The 24,501-nt window shown below is 39.6% G+C and overlaps 2 protein-coding genes across 4 annotated transcripts; one reads left to right on the forward strand and one right to left on the reverse strand.

The window, feature by feature from the left end:
• Positions 1-4,084: 4,084 nt before the first annotated feature.
• On the forward strand, positions 4,085-8,643 carry RB195_017552 (uncharacterized protein; the record flags this gene model as incomplete). 2 transcript variants are annotated; one of them, XM_064184595.1, is made up of 5 exons in its annotated part: positions 4,085-4,146; positions 5,544-5,638; positions 5,733-5,817; positions 7,775-7,888; positions 8,592-8,643. In XM_064184595.1, the coding sequence occupies 5 exons, from the start codon at positions 4,085-4,087 to the stop codon at positions 8,641-8,643; spliced, it is 408 nt and encodes a 135-aa protein (XP_064040475.1). The 2 variants fall into 2 exon arrangements, with proteins under 2 accessions (XP_064040475.1, XP_064040476.1); XM_064184594.1 differs by lacking the exon at positions 4,085-4,146 and having other exon boundaries at positions 5,548-5,638.
• A 3,343-nt stretch (positions 8,644-11,986) lies between these two features.
• Positions 11,987-24,452, reverse strand: RB195_017553 (uncharacterized protein; the record flags this gene model as incomplete). Of its 2 annotated transcripts, XM_064184596.1 has the most annotated exons (18): positions 12,190-12,217; positions 12,269-12,374; positions 13,690-13,837; positions 14,022-14,120; positions 14,179-14,240; positions 14,686-14,857; positions 14,901-15,019; positions 16,015-16,156; positions 16,209-16,325; positions 16,504-16,649; positions 16,704-16,800; positions 16,859-16,934; positions 16,993-17,107; positions 18,832-18,940; positions 19,574-19,701; positions 19,778-19,907; positions 20,309-20,427; positions 24,314-24,452. In XM_064184596.1, 18 exons carry the CDS (start codon positions 24,450-24,452, stop codon positions 12,190-12,192), a joined length of 2,052 nt encoding a protein of 683 aa, XP_064040478.1. The 2 variants fall into 2 exon arrangements, with proteins under 2 accessions (XP_064040477.1, XP_064040478.1); XM_064184597.1 differs by lacking the exons at positions 12,190-12,217; positions 24,314-24,452 and adding an exon at positions 11,987-12,020 and having other exon boundaries at positions 14,686-14,815; positions 16,209-16,313; positions 16,564-16,649; positions 20,309-20,353.
• Positions 24,453-24,501: the final 49 nt, after the last annotated feature.

The raw sequence follows: 24,501 nt of genomic DNA on the forward strand, positions 1-24,501 counted from the left end.
AGTAAATCGTCTTCGCTTCTTTGGTTTTATATTAAGGAGACCGGCAGATCGCCTTGTCCAACGAGCTCTGAAGAGTTCGTCGGGTTCGAGCTGGAAGAAGCCACCTGGCCGAAAACGGAAGTTCTGGACTGAGGTGGTAAAAGAGGACCTGAGGACACTCGGCGTGGATAGGCAGTTCAGGTGAGACGTAAGGTTTCGCAGAACATGGAATAGCGACGAATGGATTGATTCTGTGCAAGCTCTCGCAGAAGATCGAGAAGGTTGGGCAGAGCTGTGTTCGAGGACGGCACACCTCGGCGAAGATGCGGGTAATCGTGTCAGGCGATGACATCAGCCCGCCGATTAAGTCAAGTAAGTCAATTATTATTAGTAGTAGCAGTAGCAGTAGGCGGGTGTAGCGTAGCGGTAAGAGGTTCCGCTTCCTGCACGATCGATTGGAAGTTCGAATCTGCCCCCTGCTCACCAAGCTTTTCATCTCTCCGGGGTCGATAAATTGGTACCAGACTTGTCTGGGAGGATAAAAACACTGACTTGATCATCAGCTGGCCCCTGCAATTCTACGTTTCAGTTACACGTTCGTAAACCTCAAACGATTCTGAATTGAACGTGGGGGCGCATCCCGAGGGGATTGATTAACTCTAGAAACTTCATTCGTTATCTACTTTATCATTAATAGTATCCTATAGAAAGCGAGTTGTCCACCCTACGATTCATCTTAAGAATAACCCAATATTAAACAACTACACTTACTCCGAAAAGTGTTTTTTTTTCAACGAGAATCACCTACTTTTCTCGTATAGACTTTAAAATACCATCTGAAACTTTTGGAAATAGATAGCCTTCCTGCGATTCGTTCTTATTGAAGAGTTTATAGTGAACGCCAAACGTAATCAACCGGATAGGAGTGATGCGTCTGGGCACCTTAGTTCCTTCCCATCGGGCTTATTCGCCTAAAGATACTCGACTCCGACTATATATCCATTCATTTTCTCTGGACAAAGGTATCTGACCTATCGATAGGAGAGCGGAGGTTGTTGGAAGAACTTAAAGAGATCTCTTCGAATCTTCGATGGGAAAGGCAGAAGATCAGGTTAAGTACTTAACTTTTCAAATTTTCTTTGCAAATTAACAAGCAATATTGGTAGTAATCCTAACTGTGGACCCCTGTTTATGTTTGACTGAATTGTCTTGATCAAATGACTTTGAAAAGGGGCCGAGAAATGAAAGGAAGCAGCGGCAAAAAGTAAATTAGTGGATTTGGAGTTTTGTCAAGGAAGGTGGTGTAACTTCGTTTGGGTAGCTCCACAAAATTGAAGGCAGAATTTGACGTAGTGTGGAAGCCTGATAGAAAATAGGAAAAGAGGATTTGCTCCTACGAGGTACGCGAGAACGCGTTCCCTTTACACCTTCCAGTCTTCCCAGCAACCGATAGTCGGGTCAAAACGACATCAAGCACGGTGCACTTGAGTAAGCGGCTGCTCTAGAAGCAACACGGTGAAGAGAGCGGTTGGAATCGATGTGGGACCATCGCCAACTGCAGCAATGAACAGTGGTAGCAAGGGTACTCAGCCGATCCTAACCGCTACGCTCCACCGCAGCGCTTCGAGCGCAACCGCCCACGCAACTGCACGTTGCTTCATGTCGTTTTGACTCTACTTTATTTGTTGGTTTTACTTGATTGGACTGATGAGGAGACCTAATTGATTTTCGCTCATCTACTCACGGATGCGGCGCGTCTAACAGCACCAAGTGGTGCGTTCCAACTTACCTCGTATTTGGGAAGGAATGCCTTTTCCCACTGCGTTCTATAGAACGATCAGCGGAGAGGAAGCGGGGACATACACGTCTTTAAAGGCGGCGTATCACGAATCTGAGGTGGTGCGGATTTCAGCTGGAGCATTTGTGCACGGGATAGTAGATTATGAAGAGAGGTCTGATTCCTTTCATTTCTTTCATAATTGCCGGTGAAAACGGCCGGTAGATGCGCGCGTGCACAAGGCTGACGCGCTCCAATCGAACTCCTTGTAGAAAGAAGCGCACCGGAACGCTCGAAGCCATATCTTCCGGGCCGTTTTCTACGGCAATTAGGAAGAAATGGACGGAGTCATCCTTCTCTCAATAATCTACGAATACTTCACCGGGAATCCGTACCACTCCAGATTTGTGGGGGTGATACCGACGTCTGGATAACGTTAAGGAACTGCATGTGGGACAGTCCTATAGCTCACGAAGTGATACGAACGGGATGAAACGGGACGGTAAACGGGACGAACGGGATGAAACGGGATGATACGGACGTCAATTTTGTGATACGCTGCCTTTAACGGAACAAAGTGCGGACGAGAGGTCGGTGCTGAAAGAGAATTTGATTCTTCTTCCGGGTTTGATTGCTCTCTATTCCTGTGTTTAGGGAAGACACTAAGGATGTCTGTTTACGGTGCTGATAGATTATTAAAAAGAAGATGAAAAGAGAACTCTCAACACCCCGAAGACCACCATTAATAATTCCCTAAATTTACGAATATCTTGCCGACACAATTGCTAATGGAGTTCTATATTTCCGCACTACTCCATCTATTTTAATGCCTCAATGAAATAAGGCCGAGCTTTTGAGACCCATAATAGTTCCGGTGGCGATGTTTTCTGAGCGCCCCATTCCATTTGAAAAATGTCACAAATCGGGATGACTGAGCTGCGTAGGCTGGAAGAAGAATGTGCCCGCAATGGTTCTAGGTCCCTCGCGACCAAAAGAAAACCGAAAGTGGGCGATCCGAATCTGAGCGAGTAGGAAAAGCTCGTCTGTCTTCTTCAGTGTTTCTAGAACAAAATTAAGAGCATTGCCAATGTTGGAATTGCTTACTACCACTGTGTGCCGTGTTTTTCTTGCTACCTTCGCTATTTTTGTATCGTTATTTCTTTTGACGCGAATCAAATCTCTCGCATAGAAAAATAGGGAGAAATGGCTTTTGTTTCGGCTTTTTTGGTCGTGTATACCTATTGCGTGGTACAGACGCCATGATGCTGTTTTGCTGGAAAAATGAAAATTTGGAAAATTGAAACGAACATGCGTTTTCTTTCAAAATACCTAATTCAAGTAGCTCCTCAGTGATGAGCTCGTAGAGAGAATTTCAAAAGAAAAAAATTGTGGAAAATCTTTTTTCTTCCTTTTTCTTCCTTCCTTTTCTTCCTTCTCTCAATACGAATTCTTACTTTCGAGAACGTAAACGTATGCGTCAATCATCCATTACGTTGAAATTAAGATCATTGTTAGGAGACGCGTTTTTTTTTCTTTATTTTCCTGGCTCTGGTAATCATATAGAAAGTAGCCTAATTAAACCCAGTGTTCTATCGCGTACCAGTGCATTTCGAGACCCATAGTCTTAGTCGGTTGCTTAAAGAAGGAACAACCGTCATGGGAGCTGCTCTCCGCTCCTATCATCAAAGCACTTCCATCCTAAAAAATTTTCATCTATAGTTGTTATTCCGATTTTTGTTTTTTCAAACTTTTGCAAGCACAAGTATTTTTGTTGGGACGCTTCCGTTAAAAAAAAAACAACTCGCGCAGACTTTTTATGCGGTCTTCTTCATATTTTTTATTGTAGTCACTTTAAAGAGAAGATGCATGATCCATTATCCTTCCCTGCCGAAAAATATCAGGTGCAGTCGTCGAGTTGCGGGCCTTCTTTGACCCTTTTGCGCTTTGTTCCCAATTTTTTCTGGTCAACAGTTGCTTCTTTGATGTTCTATAGAAAACTAAAAGTTGGGAAAGGGGCAGAAGGCTTCATTTTCGACCTTTTGCTCGGCATTTTCTTCATAAAGAGAAGGATTTAGAAATATCGCAACTCCTGGTAAACATCCGGATTTAGGCAAAGTTGATCTAGAAAGCAGTAGAAGCGCGGTTTTACGAGAAGAAACGAAAGACGAGAAGAACAAACAAGTAATTAGTGCACTTTCTGCTGAGGTTACGCTCCCAAAACCTCTTAAATGCTTAGCTAAGCGTGGAAAGAAAAGTAGCCTTACGTGGCGGCGAAATTATCGGCTAAAGCTGGTGCGTTGCATTGCTAAACAACCGTTGAAACATTGAATGGAATTGGCCCCGACATTGAACGCTCGAAATGATGATGATGTGGGCGCTATTAATAGTGGGTTTGGGTGGCGACTACTCCCACAATAACAGAACTTCATTCTTCGATATTTGTTGTCTTTTTCAATGGGCTCACAACTTTTTTCCATCCTTGCAACTATTGCCGAACGCAGCCAATTCGTTCATTTCTTACGCCCTTACAGTGTCTACTCCAACTTATTTACAAGTTGTAGTTTTCTAATTTTTTTTAAAGTTTTTTTAGTTCTAATTTTGTTAGTAGCCTCGAAGAATCCTTTCTAGCATCTATGGTCAAGACAGCCTGGAGCTTGATGTAACTGGATAAGCGGTTGCGCTCGAAGTGAGGGTTTGCTCATTTTTTGCAGTTTGATTGGAGCTACAGAGGGTCCCATGCCGGGCGCAACCGCTTACGCAATTGCAATGAGCTTCAGTTCGTTTCGACCCAACTGTACCGCTACTCTGTTGAATTTCACCCTCTCATGCCATTGAAGGGATTTTTGAAAAACTTTTTGAATATTGAGTTTTTAAGTTAATTCTGTGAATGATTTTTTTTATTCCCGATGAACATACTGTCATCATTTCAAGTTCTCTTTTGTCAATCCTACATATTTCTAAGTCTAGTGTGAAACATGCTTTTTCCAATAACTTATAGGTTCTCATGGGATGTAAGGATGCCAGTTTTTTTTTTTTTTGGCGCCGCGCTACACACGGAAAACCCCTGCTCCATGTAATCTGATGGTATCGTCGCTATTTTTGAATAGTGATATTCGTACGAAGAGTGAATTATGGTAGGGTTAATTGGAGAAGAACTGAAGTAATTATATTCTCTCAAGAACTTTATGGATCTTCCAGTCTACTTATTAAAATGGACGCTCGTGGTTTTTTCATTGCTATGGATAATCCTTGCTTTGTTTCTTACCACAGGCCCCCCTCTCTTCTGCCTACGTTGATCTCTATTTCATTTTTATGGAAACATCGAAAACTTTTTCACCCACAGCATTCAGAAACCAAAATGTGAGTGATTTATTTAGGAATGCTAGAGAAAACCTCTTTTCTCGTCTATTCTCAGTGAAATCTCATTTGTTCGTCTGCACTCTCCATTTGACGAATACTTCCTCATTTTTCTGTTTTCGTTCGAAATTCCACATACTTGAGCTTTTATTCTTTTTAACTTTTTAAAAGTGAAGGTCAACATCGTGAACTTTTGCGTGGCCAAGCCATTCAATTGCAGCGATTAGAGAAGGTTTCCTTGATCGCAGTCAGATAACCTTTCTTGCGTGCTCCGATCTTCTCAAATTACTAGTTACTAGTTTCTACGCTGGAACTTTTCGTCGTTCCATTGCCATTTGTGGTTCGACTTGTCATGACGTTCGGTATCGAACATTTCACGTCCTGGATAGCTTTGATAATCTTCGGGAGATTGTGTAATCATTTCTTTCAGAGGGATGCCCAAATGGAGGGCTTGTCGTGGATTGATCTCACGACTACTCCTGATAGGTCTATGCACAGTTTCTGTCAATGCAGCTAGGGCAAAACGTAAGTATTTTTGACTTTTTTGTCAATCACAACTTATTCTCCGCTTGAAAAAATGAGATATTATCGCTGCGTTTTTGCGCATTTGTTATTTCAGATGACAATTGTAAGTCGGAAAAACTTAGAGAATTAGTGCTGGAAACCGTCGGTACATATCCTCATCAGTACAGTTATCAAGCTAAGTGAGTGAATTGGACAGTTCTTTTTATTTTCTACAGAAAAACTAGTCCTATAATTTTTTTAAATTCTTAATTAACTTTTGGGACTCTAGGAGAAGCTGCTCTAAAATTATTGCTGCTCATTTTTCCTTCCTGCTGTGAGCTACCTTAAAATATGGATAGGAGTCGATATTTAGGAATCTTAGGATCTGTTCAAACATTCGTATGTACTAAGTAACAAATGTAGGACGAAGAGAGAAGTAAAAAAGGAAATTCTTGAATAAAACTTTAAATGAGGAACAAAAAATTACCAACAATTAAACTAATGTATTCTTTGTGCGTTTCTTACTTATCAACCTGGAAATAGATTGTAAGTTCTTCTGTATTTTTTCCTCCTCGTCCTTATTGTGGATTATGATCTGATCAATAACGTGATGCATAGTCACAGATTTCCTCTGTTTCTAAAATATTTCTAAAATATAATTACATGTTCATGATGGATCACGACATCAAAATTTAGAAAATAACCACGATATGATTCCTCCTCCCTTCTTCCTCCTGCTCTAGCTATTTAAGTTTTTTTCCGTCCTCAGTGCTCTATCCTGCCGACCAAATCTTCCAAAGCTTGTTTTTTAAAATACATGGTAATTCTGAATGGAAATGAAAATACATGAGCCACGAGCATCTTGTATTTCTCCAATCCGTTCCACGTTTCCGTTTCATAAATCATTCTCTAATTTTCATCTTTTTCACTTTTGATGTTTATTCTTTTTTTTTCTGCGCCAATATACGAATTGTTCTTTTTTCTCAAAGAAATGTTTCAAAACGTATTGAAATGTAACGAATCCTCATGGAACCTGATTTTCGAGCTATTTCTCAAACTTCATTAATCTTTTATTACCCAAGAATTTTTCCTCTTGCGGGAAAGAAAAGGAGAAAGGGGACATGCATCAAATAGTCACACATAAGAACTAACAATGTTTGATGCTCATGTGAAGAATCCATGACATCACTTCATCACCCACGACAAAACGGAGAGAATTCTTAGTAGCTCTGTTCTTTGATTTTTCCAATAGCAGGTACGGTACGAGATACGATGTTTCCTATTCGCCGTGAAACAAATTGTGCTCGAGAAATCCAGGATCAGATATCTGAATTCTTCAACGAGGCAACTCTTTACACAAATAGAATTTACAAAATAAAACAGCATAAGATGCATTTCATCATTTGTATGTACCGGTGCGGAGAATTCCTTTATCTGGTGATTTTGCACCTAATACACCTTTAATCAATTCTGTAGGTATTGATTATTATTATTATTATTATTATTATTATTATTATTATTATTATTATTATTATTATTATTATTATTATTATTACTATGTTTAATATTTATTTATACTAATTTGTTTACCAGTGATTACTTAATTAATTAATTTTTTATTATTGTCGGTAACGTGAACTGAAACCTCTGGTACCCGGTAATGTGAACAGTGTTTCGCTTTTTTGAAAATAATTGAAAACTACTTATTGAATGTAACCTGCAGGTGGAAAAAGCGAAAGATTGAAAATTTTACCTAATTTTGCACTAAATGTAAATGCCAATCTATCGGAAACCTCTTTTATATCATGCTCTTTTTTAAATATCATGTCACATCATTGATGGTGCTAAGAGAAACGTGATGTAACCAGATATTGATGGATTTCTTTGTTCCCGCAAAGAAAATGATTTGATTCCCACAAAGAAAATGTTCCATGAAGTAGTTGAGTTTCGGTGCAAAAATAGGAGTAGTTTGCAAAAATAATTCAAATAATTACACCTATTACTCATATCCTTACTATTTACTTACTTACTCACATTACTATAATTACTCATATCAGAACCAAGTATCGTTAACCAAGTGGTAATATTTGAATAATTCAAATTTTAATTATTCAATTTCCAATAATTACCGTGTTATTTTATGGATTAATTTTTTAGATATATGAAACAACAAGCAGAAGAACGATTCGGGAACTGGTGGAGCGCTGTGATTGTTGGTGATCGAGGAGGATATGGGATGAGCGCTGTCTATGACCAGTATAAAAATACAAGGTATCGTTCGTTGTCCGCATCGTCATCAAAGACCACCAACACTTTTTTTGGCCTCCAATCCCATTTCGTGCGATGCGCAAATGTTAGGCGAATGGACTAACGTCTCGAAAACAAATGACTCTTTTCCCTTTCAAAGCAGCTCATTCGAAATCATCGTTTTTTTGCCGGAACGGGCGTGGGTTGAAATTGCCACATTCGGGAACAGAATGATGTCATCTCCAAAGATTTTCTCTACTGAATCTTTCCTGAACTCAACGCAACGCAACGCATTAAATTCGCCGGAAACACAACGGAAATTCACCGAATACTTAATTCATTGTTAGGACTTCACCTGTACGAGTTTTCCTAGAAATATTAAGTGTCCGCCCTTCAAATTACCACTCTCGTCTTAGATGTGGAGGGATCAAAAGTGCATTTTAAATTGTAAAGTAATTTCGTTGAGAAAAAATATTTCTTCTATTTTTCAAGGATTTTCTTCCAGTTTTTTTTCTGTTCCTGAACTCAATAAGAATTGGGAAAAATTCGAACAGCATGGTAAGAATATGTGGGGTTTTACGAATATTAGAACATGTTGATGTGCTCCAAGACAACATTTCTAATTGTCCTCCTTCCAAATTTTATCTTATTTTTTGTTTATTAAGTTGTGTCTCTATAGATTTACTGGATATTCTGGTGGATATTCTCGTCCAGTATATTTGTTCAGCTGCGAAATGCAACTATTCGGCACATTCTACTGGCTTGGACGTACGTGCTGATGCTACCAGGGTACGATCAAACCACCCCACCATTCCATGCAACAACCATACAACCATCAACGACGGCACCTCGCATATCATTAGGTTTTTGTGAGATGAAATTCTTCTCAAATTAATAAATATGTGTCTGTGATGTGAATAATTATGAGTAAAATCGAAATGGAGAGAGAAGAAATTCGCATAGTGATTGGTGTTTTTGTTGAAAATAATGACGTTATTCAGCAATACTTTTTCGCACTTTTTATTTGGTTCGCAATGAAGTTTGCTGTGATATGGGGAATTCAACAATAATCACTTCGTTGCGTTACTTCGTTGCACCAGATGGGACCTTCTGTTTCAAATTTGGATACCAATTAAATTTTGGGCCATCGTTACTCTGTGAAATTGCTTACGACCAAACACCAAAACGCTAGCGGCGTACTTTACAGTGCTATGCAACTAAGGGGAGTGAATGATCATTTTGTGACCGTGTGTGGTCGAATCGGTGATCATTTTGGGTCGACCCCCCTGAATGAGGTGTCGAAGTGTTAACGTACAGGTGTTTACAACTAAGGATTTGTGTAACTGAACTGAAAGAAAAGCTTCCAGGTGAAGTCTGACGAGGTTAATTTGCGAAACAGTTCTGTTTTCTGAGGTTATGTTTGAGTTTGAGGTTGATAAGAATTTAGGACACTCATATATCATATACGCCTGTTTTTCCCCTTTTCCTCATGGATCGCAATAGAGCACCAACTCACCATCGTTTTTTTTCTTGAGAAGTAACAAGTTCGTCATTTTGCTTCCCCCGGAAATTCCTAGATGTTTGCTGCTCATGTACCGTTGTTTACAACAAAAATGGAAATTCATCTATTATTTATGAGCGTATCTTTAAAGTTTCTTCTTCCTTATTTTTGTAGTGTAGCTTCTACTAAGTTTTGAGTACTTTTCAGTAATAAGCTACCACAAACTTTATCGAATAATCTAATCATCAAGAGAATTGTTACACAGACATGAAAACCTAAAAGAGTTCCCATGAATTTGCTTTTCTTCCTCGGTTCTGTTTTTTTTTGTTCCACTTCCCCTTTATCGAGTACCGTTGAAGTGCTACGAGGAAGTAGCATTCAATGAATTCCTTTCTGGAGAACGTCGTCGTGACCACACTGATGCATATATCTAAACTGTTTCCTAATTCTTGTATAAAATAATAGATGTATTTGCAATAATTGGTATTTCGCCAATTCCCCTCAACCAAGTCGCGATTTGTTATTTTTTAAGTGGTGAACTCTGGAACTTTTTACAGTGAAAGGTTTCTCTGAAATCATCACATTCACCTATGACAAATATCAGCTCTAATGCCGCAGAACTAATCATTCACTCGCAGACGAAGGTCCGGGTGATGATGCGATTAGGTTGAACTTCTGTGACGAGAAGAATTTCAAACGAGTCTGCGAACCAGAACCATTTACACGATTTCCATTTCGCAAGTCGCAGTTCACCACGGCTCTCCCCGTCCACGATCAAAGTAAACCAGTTCCTTCCCGGTTATCAGAATGTATGGTATTCTATCAGCAGTGATAAACCAGTCGGTAGCTTAATAGATGTTAATAGTTGCTCAAATAAAATCAGCGATGCAAGCAACCCTCTCTTTGTCTGCTTTCTATTTTTTTTTGCCTACGGACGACATTGATTAGTCTGATAGTGTCAGAAATTAAAGGCATCACCCCACAAATCTTAGGTGGTACGGATTTTAGGTGGAGTATTCGTAAACGGGATCGCAGATCATGGAGAGAAAGGTGATTGCGTCCATTTCTTCCTTACTGCCGTAAAAAATGGCCCGGAAGATGCGGCATGTGCACACGGCTGGCGCGCTCCAATCAAAGTTGTCAAACTCGCCGGAGTGCTCGAAGCCGTATCTTTCGGGCCGTTTTTTACGACATTTAGGAAAAAATGGAATCACCTTTCTCTCCATAATCTACGATTCCGTATACGAATACTCCACGTGAAATCCGTACCACCTCAGATTGTTGATGCCTTAAGTAGTTTTTGCCTAAAGCAGCATATCGTGATAGTTGCGATGATTGGATTTTTGGTGGACAACATACATGTGGTTTGAATGCAGATCACGTATAGACCATGACCTTGTTGTCGTCGGAGTAGTCCTGAAAACGACGTGGGAATCGCTTTCGTTCCCACGGGGTACGTCAGAACGCGGGATCCGTGTACACGCTACGGTTCGCTCAGCAGCCTATTCACTGGTTTTACTTGAGTAAGCTGCTAAGAGAACCTCATTGATTATTTACCGATCGTTCGCAGATGAGGTAGCACGTTTAACGTACTCAGCAGGAACTAAGCCATTTTCCCACGCTGTTTTTCACGACGGATTCATAGTCTGCAATCCAAATATTGTCCAGATATCTGAGACATCTAAGGATCAAGAATGTCATGATACGCTGCTTTTAAGTGTGTGATCAGTTAGATGGACAAGTCTGTCAAAATTTGTTTTGTGGATGCACTTACAGCAAATTAACGAGGACACGTAAGAGCTTATGAAGAATGACACATAAGGGTGTATGTCTATTTCTTTGTCTCAAGGCGAATATTTGATTTATCTATATCCAAGCACAGATAATCTAAAAGAAGAAGATTTTATTTCTGGGACCCATCGCTGCGGTGCTGCTAGGGATAATTCCACCCGATCGCAACCCCATTCCCCATCACTCCGCTTCGAGCGCGGCCGCTTACGCGATTGCATCGCCCTTCAGCTCGCTTTGATGATTGGGAGTCTGCCATAGGCTGTAGTGTAGATGTAGCACATCGCTACCAGCTTAAAAGTGTTACGGAGTCCTAGGAACCTAACTGTAAAGCAAGCACCTCGGGTTTGTGCCCAACCAGTAATCTAAATTGTGCGACTAATGTTTTTTGCTTAATATGGTAGTCAGATAATACACGGAACTAGTCGTCACAGGCAGATATCCCTTTAATATTTAATGAAGCAAAAAAAAACAGACTTTGTAAAGGTAGTTTTCTCATGCACAAATCCTAGCATTTGGATTTTGAACGCGTCAAATAAAAAGAAATTAGGTTATTAGGATCAGTGAAGATGAGCGAAAGTGTTTATAATAAGAGGGAAGTTTCATGCAACAGCGTCCTCCTTCAGACGTCACTGTGAGAATGTCAGTCGTATCTATCCTTATGTTAAACTTACCTGATTAATGGTGCAATGTAGCATAAGGCAACGACTAACACCTTATGGCAACGACTTCCAAGCGTTTGCAGACGATGTGAATCCTGCCACTGGAGCACAAATTCATCGTAGATATGATAGAATGCAGCGCGAGGATCAGGAATTTTTGATACGACTGTATTATGTCTTCTTCTTACATTTGTAGTTATACTGCCTGTAAAGTAAGACTCTACAAACGTTCGCTCCCGATGAGAAGAACTTATCCAATATTTATCGTTCGAACATTAATATCACTGAGTTATTATTATGTACATAAAGTTGATTGCAATCACAGGAAGCACGCTGGAAATGTGACAGGTCATGGATCATGGAGATTTCTCTCTTCACTTTTTCGTGAATGAAGAATGAGGCCTTAAAGGATTAAGTGAAGTGTTATGTTACCAGATAACCGCTGCAACTCACCCTTTCTCCTCATTCTTCCTCAATTTGATTGGCTTGATCTTAAGAGGTCTGATAGGAGTAGGTTTGCGTTTCAGCTTCATTCGTTCAATACTGATAGTGTTTTTATCTGAGTAACGATGTTGTTTTCGTTGAAAAATCTAGGGAACTATACGTTGTCAGTTTCTTTAAGTTTTGTTGCCCATTCAAATTTCTGCTGAAGGAATGGAATGTTCAGCCCACAGTTTTTTGGCGACCAACACCGAACTGAACTGCCCATCATATGTGTAGTGCCAACAAAACAACATGAAGAATGGTGCAGTCACGTAAGCGGCCGCGCTCGATGCTGCGCGTAGCGGTTTGGATCGAGGGAGCACCCCTGCTAGCACCATTCTTCGTTAAATTTCGCGATGCTGACACTTCGATCCCAGTCGCTTTCACCGCCGTGCGCATCGCCGATTACGCAGCTGCATCGTGCTTCATGTCGTTCTGACCCTACTATACTTCCGTTAGACTTCAATTTGCTCGATCAGGGTCGATTTATGCTTCCTTTTATTTTGATCATGTTTGAGTTGCTCTTTACGCTTTCCGCTAGCAAGAGACACCAAGAGGTCTCTTTTTAAACGGAGGAAAAAAGGGGAAAAAAGGAAAAAGGAATCCAGCACGAAAACGATGGACGGCTCGACGGTCTTTCTGTTGTAGGTTTTCTAACTCGTCGAACCTATTAGCTCATTTTCGATAGTTGTTGATAAACAAGTCGCGTATCTAAGCCAACCAAGTTTACTTTCCCTTAGCGAAAGAGATAGCATCCACAATCTGTGATCATTGACGGATGGTAATCAAGTCCTACTGTTTTAGACGACTGTGAAAAGGGGAAAGGATCAGCATCGCGATCAAATCCTATACTGTTCGAAGAGAGTTGCAAACATGATTTCGTCAATGCTGTCTCAATTTTGAAGAAGAATTAGTGCAAAACTTTTCCTATTAAACAAAATTGGAGGTTAGCCAAAAAGAAAGAGAAAATAAAATTGAAAATTAGGGAACCGCATATGACCCGCTATTTGAATTAGAGAACTCCGAAAACATAGAAAAGAAAAATCTAACTCCGAATGGCTCAATATACAATACGAATATTTAATATAATTTCGAAAAATATGTTCACGTCAAAAATCATATATCCTTGGGGTGCAATTATCTCGGACTCAGCCTTGTTAATATGTACATACTCGCAGATAATTTTTTCAGAAACTGTTTCCTTGACAGGTTTTGAAAGTTCTAATTACATTCAGTCGGTAGAGCTCGCGCTCATGAATCCATTGATATGTAGGTCTTATAACGAAGATCAAGTTGAGGCGAGTTATGAAAAAAGACGAAAAATACGCGGATTCGCGTCTTTTTCTTCTGTCGAAGAATTAGCAAATTAGCGATACTGTAGGTTAACGAACCAATTTGTGCCTGATTTGAATAAGCGGTGCATCCGTTCTCAAAGTAAAGTTGACCGACAACGTCTGAGCGTTCGAACTTCGATGGTGCTGTGTTGGCATCCATCTCGCTCAGTGAACATCTCCCCTCCAGGGTAAGATAGGTGGCTGACTGAAAAAACGGGCAATCTGTTCCACTTTTTAACGTATTTCGGTGCAGATTTGTGTCAAGAAGTTGAATCCTTGTGAATTTAAAATTTTACAACGAAGCGAATCTTACACAGCTCTCAGATTAGAAAGTCGACGGATAAATTTAGCACAATCTAGTCAGTTAAAAATTCAAAAATCGACCGTACCCTACACCTGTATTGAGTGCTGAGAACGCAGAGCTCAATGCACAGCTTGAGACCATCATAACCAGGAGGTAGACCGTCGAATTGTTCACGTGGCTCCACCTATAAATGTTTCACTTGATCAGATAAATTTCGCTCCCGGATATTGATTTAATCCTACCGTAAGGGCGAATTCCCTAAATCCGACAAATGTGGAACAATCGTGGTAAGAATGGATTTTGTCTGAAAGTAGTGATCTGCCAGATAGCAGAGAAAAACAAATAACGACCACTGGTGAATTTATGTTTGGTAGAAGGAAATTATGATGGGGTCAAGAAATTGAGGACCATGCAGTTTTTTTTGCGTACTTGCCGCATGGGACCACCCGTACTTGTTTTTTGCGAGCGAATAGTCTGACTGCATCGACGGACAGCGTCCAAAAAAACAGATCGCAGATAAGACTAAATATTTTATAACCACTCAACTACTCACTAAGTATTCTTATGATGCTGTCCCCCAACATCGTCGGACATGGTCCCATGCGGGAAAAAAATGTGTCCGACGACATTGTCGGTCATTATCATCAACGTGCTAGGAAAATAACAGAACTTTACTGACTGAACTAATTGAAGGTGGATTTTTGGACATGGGAATGAATCCGGTAATCGATCACGAATTAATTCCAAACCTGGGTAACAGAATTTGAGATCAGTACGAGCTGAGCGTCGCCCGTGAGCTGGTCTTCTCAGGTGCACACCACCGTCTTCAACGTTCACCATGCACTGTTTGTCATCGAAGAATGTCAGCGAAGTGCATGTCTGCGGGGAAAATTCGTTTTGTACATGGATAACCTTATTGATCTGTAAACTTGTTTACTACCAATTTGGAAAAAATCTTATTCACCTCATCTGCGCACAAATCTTTACACGCTTCGAAATCCTCAACGTAACTACTGTCAATCATTTCACTGCCAGCAGAGTTCTCAAACGATACCCATAAAGGAATGTAACCACTGAAACAGCCTGAAATCCTAAGCTTTATGTGGATTATTGGCTGAATGAAACATATTCACTATGCAGGATTACAGTCATCTTAGGGTAAAAATAAAAATCGTTGTCGAGGTGTCATGGGGATCAATTGCAATTGCCTTCTGCTTCCAAAAATAATACATACATTTGTAAGCGTTTCTACCAAATCGCAAGGAAATGTCGTCTTTAAAAAGAAACGTGTAGGATTTACATAAAAAGGATAATGTGTTCTGCGGTAATCATTACTCCGGGATGCGCCACCACGTTCACTTCAGCTCAGAATCGTTTGAGGTTTATGACCTGAGGTGGATAGACGATGTGGTACGTTAGTGTTTGTTTATCCTCGTAGACAAGTCTGGCACCAATTTATCGATCCCGGAGGGATGAAAGGCTTTGTTATATAATTCGTGGTTTTATGTGATTCGTGGATTTTCGTATGTTTAGTTATAAGTTGTGATGTTATTTTTCCTAAGGTATGCACAGACAATAACAGCGCGGTAAGAAAGAGTCTGACCTCCAAAAAATCAGCGTGGGCAAGGGTAAATTGAACAAAATAAATAAGTAAACAAATGGAATAAAATAAAATTAATAAAGAATGAGTGGAATAGATAGGGATAAATTGACTAGGAAAATAAATGAGGGGACGATTTTAGAAACGAAGGAAAACAAAAGACAAAAAATGATACAAGTGAAAAGTTATATTGATTATATGCAGAGCTTTGACAAACACAAAAAATTATCGTTAAATTCTTTAGTCATTTACTTCCAGTTCCAGTTGCATGGGTTTGAAGAGGAGTAATGAAAACAGCTCAACAGGAACAAATTTCATGCAAAAATGTAAATTTTAAGTGGTCCGAAATCCTTCTAAAAATGTCAGACAAGTTTCATTTAGAGTTTCAATTTTTTCCGAAAAAAAAAGAATTGGAGAAAAAGGATGTCTGTGGGTATGAGTTCACCATTTATCGTTTTCTTAATATTTTTAAGTGTACCTTTTGTCAATGCGGAGACTGCAGCTGAGTTGTCGACTTGACTGTCCGAATCATCACCAATAAATTCCTTCTTGCCATTGATTTGTTCCAAGAAATCGAGAGCTTTATTCAGGAACGAATGAGAACCATGAAGCACCACTTGCTAGAACAAGAACCTTGTGTGAAAGTCGCGGAGAGGGACTCCAATCCTTCACCTTTAGTTTTTTCCGTTCCCGTCTTCTGACGTCTCCTCCTTCTGTACGCTCTTTCCGCGCAAAAATGTTATCATCAGAGAAATTTATGCGTTTTGCGGAGAACTTCTGGAAGTAGATCTAGAGGTTGTGATCAGTCGTTGATCAAAAAGAACTGTTGGAGAGAAGTCCTGGCGTAAGTGAGGTGTGTTATTGTAAGTAAACGAAATAACTCCCAAAAAACGTTTGTAAAAATAATTGTTCGCGACGAACAAAGTAAAACAAAGCAGGGAAACAAAGATTTCAAAGAACAGCTCACGGATTTCCGATTCTTCATTACTAAGGGAACGAAATGTGGTTCTGGCCCTGTGGTAGTCACCTCTTCTGCAGAGATTGGGAATGAGCTCGGATTTTTCTCGGCAAGATATTGTGCATATCTGTTCGGGAACTTTCTCTTTAATTGATCTGAAAAGAAAGGACGAAGTAAACCGATGATACGGTAACCATAAATTTCATTACCTAGTTTCTGATTGAGTTCTTTATTCAAGTGCACTTTTTGTCCTCTTGAAATTAAGGAAAGCGTAGAACGTGGCCTTTCTGACTCCATCACATCCTCCTTAAAGAAAATCCTCCCTCAGACAATAGTTGTTTTGCTGCCGCTTCCCGTAACTCACCGTAGGAGACATTTTTTCTCCTCTAAAAGCCATGTGATCCTTATTCTTCGTAAGTTGCTCCATAGATGACTGCCATCTGAAAACAACAATGGAAAGTTGCTGGAGAGCAGGACCGGAAAAAAACCTGTGTGCACCTCTTGTCTGAACTTTCAACTGCATCAATGTCTCTCATAACTTCGTATCCGCCCAACTTCTGTTCGTTATCGGATTGTTTTCCCGAAACTTTGAAATTGTCTTCGTCGTCGTTGACTAAGAATGGAGTCGTGATCCCAAGAAAGGTGAAAATACGCCAATTTAAAAAGATTTATATATTCGTATTTGCAAGGAAATACTATAATTTCAACAGAGTCCAATGGAAATACGCTGAGAAATAATTTTAACAACATGTCAGCGCAAAACAAACTTCGTCACATTACCCACTGCCCTTGAGAGATTCTTGATTTCACTATTCGTGAAATCAAGAATCTCTCAAGCACAACTCTCCTTTGCGAAGTATTTTCATCGCATTTACAGTCGCAACCAGGCCTATTCAACCGAAATGACGCAACGCGTGCAACTAGTGCTACGATGAGTCGGTCCACCGGGGAAGCAGAACCCCCACCCCCATCAGTCCTCGAATGCGTCAACGTAAGACAGGCAAAGCACCAGTGCCGCCTGAGGCGATCAGGCACGGGATCAGCTCTGCTGAACTCATTCAACGGTGACTCTGTATCATCAGAATATATTTATAATATCAGTTTAGCAGCAATCAATCAGAGAATTCCATGATAGTGACATCTACGTTTCGGAACGAACGGGTTCTACCGCGAAAAAGTGCCCATCGCCTTTAAAAGACCATATTGAAAAGCGTTCGGGCTCTTTATCGATACTTGGATTCTTATATTAAAATATTTAGGTTATTAAATACATCTGAATATTTGAACTGAATTATTATGAAAATATTTGGATTTTAATTTAATGAAAGATTGAATGAGTTATATCCGAAGATAAACTGCGAGTAATCCAATAATAATAACATCAGTTCCGCTCCTTACCTGTTCTTTATAGTAACCTCTAGTTATTTCATTTACTAATGTTATGGCTAAAGTTTTTCTGAGAACTTTTTTGGTGTCCTTCAAAATTTACCATTGCTAATTTCTGAACTTTGCCGCAGCTGGGACACCTTTAATTTCCCGAAGAAATAAAAATTTTATTGATTTCAAGTGGACTTTAGTGGATACTTTTCGAAGGAAAAAGACAGCTTAATTTCAGGTAAAATGACCGCCTTTTGGCTCGGAACTTCAAGAAATAAAATCCTTTTTCTTTTCTTTACGTGTCCAATGTTTCAAAAATAGTCTTGTTTTTTCTCTCTTGTGTTGTTTCAATGAAAGATGAAGGGATTTTCTAGTTATCCGTAAAAAAGGTCCATAAAGGTGACCTTTATAAAATTCCTTTAGAAAACATCAAGCACTGGAACAAAATATGACTTCTCGTGTATCTCTCTCTCTCACTGAGCGAGTCAGCAGTTTTCTCCGATACGGGAAGAACTACAGATCCCGTTTGTTAGAAATGCAGTTTCCCAAAAACTTCATTAATTCTTGTTTTTCCAAAAAATTTGACAAAGACTTCCTGCTGCGAAACGATCTTCCATCGAATGCAAAAGTGCAAATTTTGCTCACATTCCACCATCTACGGAACTTCAAGATCCAGATCTTGGATAATACCCTTCAATTTCGTGTACAACCACTAAATCTTGTTGATTAGTCACTTAAAGGTCAGCATTTTCATCTTATGTAGATCACAGCTACATGTCCAAGAGGAAAATGCGGTTCTTCAAATTTTTCCTGTAAAGTGTGCTCCGGATTTCCTTTCTTCAAGAAGACTTTTCAAATTTTTGAGTACATGAAACAACGGAGAAGTGTACACGTTCTAAGAAATTCGCAACATTCACATTATTTCTCCTTCAACAAAAAACGTACAAGAAAAAAAGATACCTGATGGAATGGTTGTGGTTGTGGAGGAAGGGGATTCCTCGGTAGCCTCTGGAGTTACTTCTTCGGTAGTTACTTCCTCAGTGGTTAATTCAGTTCTTGGCTCGGCAGTCTGGAATTTTCACTTTTCTCTGAGACAGATCCCTTTTGCCCATTCAGTTGCTTTTAAATTCGAATTAATAGCAAATAAAATTTGGTTGAAATTTTTAATTTGACGAAATTTGTTTGTATTGTCTGAGTATTTCTGTGCCGAGAGATTTAGAAACAGCTACACCCACATCTATCTTTCGAACACCTCATTGCTAGGCTGAACAAAATTGTTTCACGCAATAACATCTTTAATGTTTGAAAAGTTTTTCTTAATTATTGCATGTATAATTTTATAGGAGAAGGTTTTCACATAACCGGGATAAAAGAATGTTCAATTTCAGAAAAACAGTAACTTGAGAAAAATGAAATATTTCCTTTGAATTTAAAAGACGTTAATGTGGAAAAAGTTGATGGATGCCATTGCCCGATTGAAGATCGCATGAATTTCGGGTAAATCACTTTTGCTATCAGCTAAGACTTATATACTGAACATCTGAGCAATTTTTTATTATCTTTGCTTCAGAATAGCATCTTTTTTGGCTTCTCCCTTTTCATTTTATCATCTTTCCCAGAAAAAGAATCAAAAAGAAGAAAAATGTTTTTTTTCAGCTAGTGTTTAGAAACCGTTTTTCGAGAATGTTGAAGAAAATCTTACCGTTTCAGGACGGTAAAAGGGTGTTGTTGAAACGACAAACTGTGAAGGAGATTGCACAGGACCTTGCAATGATTCTTGGGATTCATTGGATTCTATGACGTTCGCTTCAGATGACGACGGTGCGCCAACTAAACTGAATTTTGCATTTATTCCTTCAAAAGTAACTAGTTGTCGTGAAGTAAACTCTTGCGAAATATTCCAAACCTAAACAGTCTTCACTGACTACACGCAAGTAGGTCATCCTGGCAGCAGGAGCAGTGACATCGTGACCTTCATCCAGAAAGAAATGGCAGATGTGCTGCACAGTGTCGTATACCACAGAGCGACAGCGGGTCTAAATCGACAGTTTTCCGTCTGAGAGGTGTTAAATGCATAAAATAGAGAACGTAAAACCATTCGTTCAAAAAGTTCATTTCAAAAAAAAAAAAAAAACTTCTGCCGCCGGACCGGTAATCCGGTGGATGCGACTCGTCAGCGAGTGGTGCAGTTTCGCTGCACTGATGATCTCCTCAGTACGCGAATTCGCCGCTCACGCGTCGCGTCAGCTCGGTTGAACGCGATTGACGGTGACTGTAGCTCCAACCAATGTGATGTCAGTAATGAACATTACACAACATTTTTAAATTTTTGAAATATTCAGCGGGTGAAATTCAAGGCCCAGCAAACATTTTGAGATCAAGAGGAACAGAAAAACGAACTGTGTTTTGTATTTGAAATTTCATGTGTGGAGCTCACCGCTGTGTCTCTGCAGAACTGAAGACAGTCATCTTCGCTTCGCATTCTCCACTCGCTATGATACGGCCTCACATTCACTAGACGTTGGTTTGGATAACGCTCGAAACATATCCGTAGAGCTGCAATTTCCTCTTGAAATACAGATCAGGAAAGTGTTCCCGTTGGAAAAAAAAATGTGTACACAGTGTATAAATTGTCGTGTGCACATTAGCTTTTAGGCACATCTCAGATCTGATTGCGAAAATCAGATCACAAATGAGCCAACAAATTGTTTTGTTGGCTTCGAGCAAAAAAAAAGAGAAACTCCATGTGGATACCGTTAGAAACAAGGAATTACCAGAGAAAAAGTCAGTTAAAATTCTCCACTTAGTTTGCGAAAATCCCCAAAAATTCCTAGATTATTAAGAAAACAGTCAAAATCACCAAAAAAAAAGTTTTGAATCCCTCACTTCACAAGATGATTCAATCGATATTTAGGTGATTCCGTCGTGTATTTGTTAATAAAGCGGTCTGTAAAATCATGGTACGAACTTGTCCACGAAACCTTAATCGGCTCATTTAAACAGTCAAATGTTGGCATTTGATATTCTCGCCACTTTCCATGGTTTGTGAATATGGATATCCTGGGTATTTTTTGGCATGTATTTGGTATTTATAAACAGTCGGAAAGAAATTTGTGGAAACATGCGATAGGAATCAAGATGCATTCAGTCGGGTGAACTTAGCAAATTTCGGATTGGATAAAAAAAGAATAAAAAACTGAGCAGCAGCAGACGCGTCGCACTGGATGAGCACATATGGAATCGGGCAGATCTTCTTCAAGGAGGACATGAAGGTGTTGGCCGCATGTAGTCTCCCTCTTTCAGACATTTTCAGTGTCTTTTTTTGAGAGAGAAACGAGACGACTTTAACTTCACTTTATGATCTTAGTCAACTCTGATAAGCTTCATTAAACGTTGGCTTCATAGAGTTCGAACATGAACACTGTGCGATTTCTGCGCAACAAAATTTTGTTATATGTAATTGCACTGGACAACAGTAAAATTCAAATCGTGGCACAATTTACGTTAAAAATTTTCAAAAACGAAGATATCCTGGAAAGTTGCTGTGGAATTGAAATGAAGGGAATGGTACTCTTAAAGGTAACAAAGCCAAAATGGATATCGATTGAATCTGTGGTGGTGCGGATTTTAGGTGGGTTATGCCTATACGGAGTCGTAGATTAAGGAGAGAAGGGTGATCGCGCCCATTTCTCCCTAAGTGCCGTAGAAAACGTACGAACTGAAGGTACGACTTCGAGCGTTCCGGCGCGCTATTTTCTACAAGGAGTTGGGTTGGAGCGCGCCAGCCTTGTGCATGTGCCGCATCTTCCGGGCCGTTTTTACGGCAAGAAGAAAGAAGAAAATTAGGAAGAAAATAAGAATGGGACGAGGATGAGGAATTACCCTCCTCTCCATAATCTGCGACCCCGTATAGGAACTCTCCACCTGAAATCTGTACCATCCCAGATTTGCGGGGTGATGCCTTTAAAGCGTCTAATTGTTGGATTTGCAGAGAAAGAATTGCAACTTCGCTGTAGTTTTTTTTTAAATTTAAATTGAAGCCCAAACATTACGTAACAGTAAAAAGAACTCAAACTTGGGGGCCTAAGGTGTCATTTTTGTCGTCTTCACTTCTCTAATTCCCGCTAGAGTATACGATATTCTTTTCTCAAAGTTTTCTCATTTTTCAATGGATAACTCCTACTTGATATCAGGCGAAATGTTTCCAAGAACACCTTTTGTTCCTAAGCGATTTTAAAAAATGAGAAAAAAAAGAAGTGAGTAGAGGTACTCGATTGCTTCAGAGGGCCACTTCGAACAGGCCTCAGAGAAATTACGCTGCCCAGGTAGATCTGTTTTTTAAGTCCCCTATCCGGATAGGTAATCACGGATCCCATTCACCCCAATCCATTACATTCAGCACGAGAAACATTAAGTGAACTCGCAATACCCCATAATTCATCGCTTTTGCGCCGGCCAACGAAAGTGATTGATGGTGTTTCGAATAGGTCGGTCGGTCGGTCGTCACTCTTAGGAGAAAACGTGGATCCTGATTCCATGCCAGCTTATGGACATGGGAAATGACCTATCGCTCAGTACACTTTCATTACCATCAATAATTGACTTTGTAATGTAGGATTTTGTTCGTCACTTTCTAGAAAAAAAAGGAGACGTAATTAATGTTTTTTTTTGCAGAAAGGCAGAACCTTATTTATTTATTTATTTATTTATTTATTCACATACACCAATGGTGCACCAGAAAAGAAAGACAAAAAAATGGAACACACTTTGTATGAGTCAGAAAATCTTAGGAACAAAAAGAAACCACAAACTTCACTAAAACCGGAACCCAATTTATTGTCAGAGAAGACTGGCGCTGTCTTTTTTTTCTGCAGCGGATTATTTGCATGTGAGTCTGACAGCAGAAAAAAACTATAATACAAAAGGACTTACCTTTCGGGTCTTTTTGAGAATTAGCTACGCTCAGAAGAACGAACAACAACGGAAGTAACATGAATCAGAATAGAAATAGAAAAGACACAATGCGCTCTCTCTCCCGCTCGAACCTAGCCCAGAGGCGGGTAGACTGACCCAATTGAGATGAATGACGACCGGATAATCGCATTCCCTGATTAAGAAACACCAAACATAGCACATTCGCGACGATTTCCGATTCAACACAAACCGAAGTCTTCGATGGTGCAAATGAAGTTAACGATTATTTTGCAAGAAGTTGGGAAAATCATTTAATTCAAGATTTTTCTCAGGAAAAAATTAGAAGAGAATGATCCTTCTATAAGAATTTCTTTTATATTTTTGACATTTTTCGGGAGAACTTTCTTAGCAAACACTAAGAACATTACGGAATTTTAAGCAAAAACTTAATTCTTAAAAATATTATCATATCATGAACCAGGGTGGGCTAAATGGTTTATGGGACCTTTCAGAATAGTCATATGAAAAGCCTGAGGGCGAAGGCTGTTTCGGATTCATTGAAGAGACTGAAATATTAAGTATCAGCTGAAGCGGACCTAGTATCATCTTTATAAAAGTTTCTTATAAAAGTATAAATGTATTGGGTTGAATCATAAATAACTTCCGTTTTGCCTTTTATATATTTATTTTCGAGCAACAAGGAAATTAATTTAAAAGAAAAACCAGATGCATTTCCCGCTATTTAATATGATAATCCGTTCCCATCTCCTTCTTAATTTATCGACTCCTTCCTCATAAATATCGATTATCGATTCCTCCTTCCTGGCCGGTTTGTACAGGAAGAGGTCACAAACAGCCTCTTCTGAAAGTTTTGCCATTCCAAAAATTCTGTAGGAAACAGAAAAGGTGGTAATCTGTTGGAGCAAGGTCGGGGGAGTACGGTGGATGGGGTAAACAGAACAGCCAAATTCGACGATTCTTCCTCGAGCCAGTCTTGCTCTAGTCTTGCATGATCATGCAGCAGAATGTCGTTTCTGCGGTTTACGAGTGCAGCGTTTTCCAAAATTTCTATAGGTGGAAGCAAACAGCTGAATGTCACGTGCTGAACTCCTCTACTAACGTCTCTCGTTGCTTGACGCGGATTTTGATCTAATATTAACTTCAAAATATCATCGTCGAAGTCTGAAGGGCCACTCCTTGGTTCTCCTTTCGAGGTCACATTTCTAGCAAGAATTTTAAAAAATCTATTTTTAACCGCCCGATCGGTTATCACTTGTTTACCACATACACTGTTTATTTTTTGAGCCGTGCCCGCAACGCTACTACCTTTGTTTAGGTTTTCAAGGCATCACATGTCGTAAATGTATTTTTTTGATTCTACATTTTTAAACTTAACAAAAAAAAACGTAATGTGCACAACACTAGACTGTTGTAAAAGATTAATTGAAGTTCCGCCTGCGTGGCGATGACAAAAATCCCTTGTTTGGGTGACCCCTAAGCGCAAACAATAACAATAAGTGCAATGTACCCAAAGCGGAAATTACTTGCATTGTCTCAACTAAGCAGTACAACAATTTAGCGAAGGAGTATGTAAGGAAAGTACAGCGAGAAGCACTCAATTCATTCTTTATTGGGAACACTTGAAATATATACACATTCACGTACATTAAGCATAGAATTCTATAATTTGCACATTATCGAAGCTCCGTCTTGGTC

This window comes from Necator americanus, chromosome II, assembly GCF_031761385.1.
Source record: "Necator americanus strain Aroian chromosome II, whole genome shotgun sequence".
Lineage (NCBI taxonomy): Eukaryota > Metazoa > Nematoda > Chromadorea > Rhabditida > Ancylostomatidae > Necator > Necator americanus.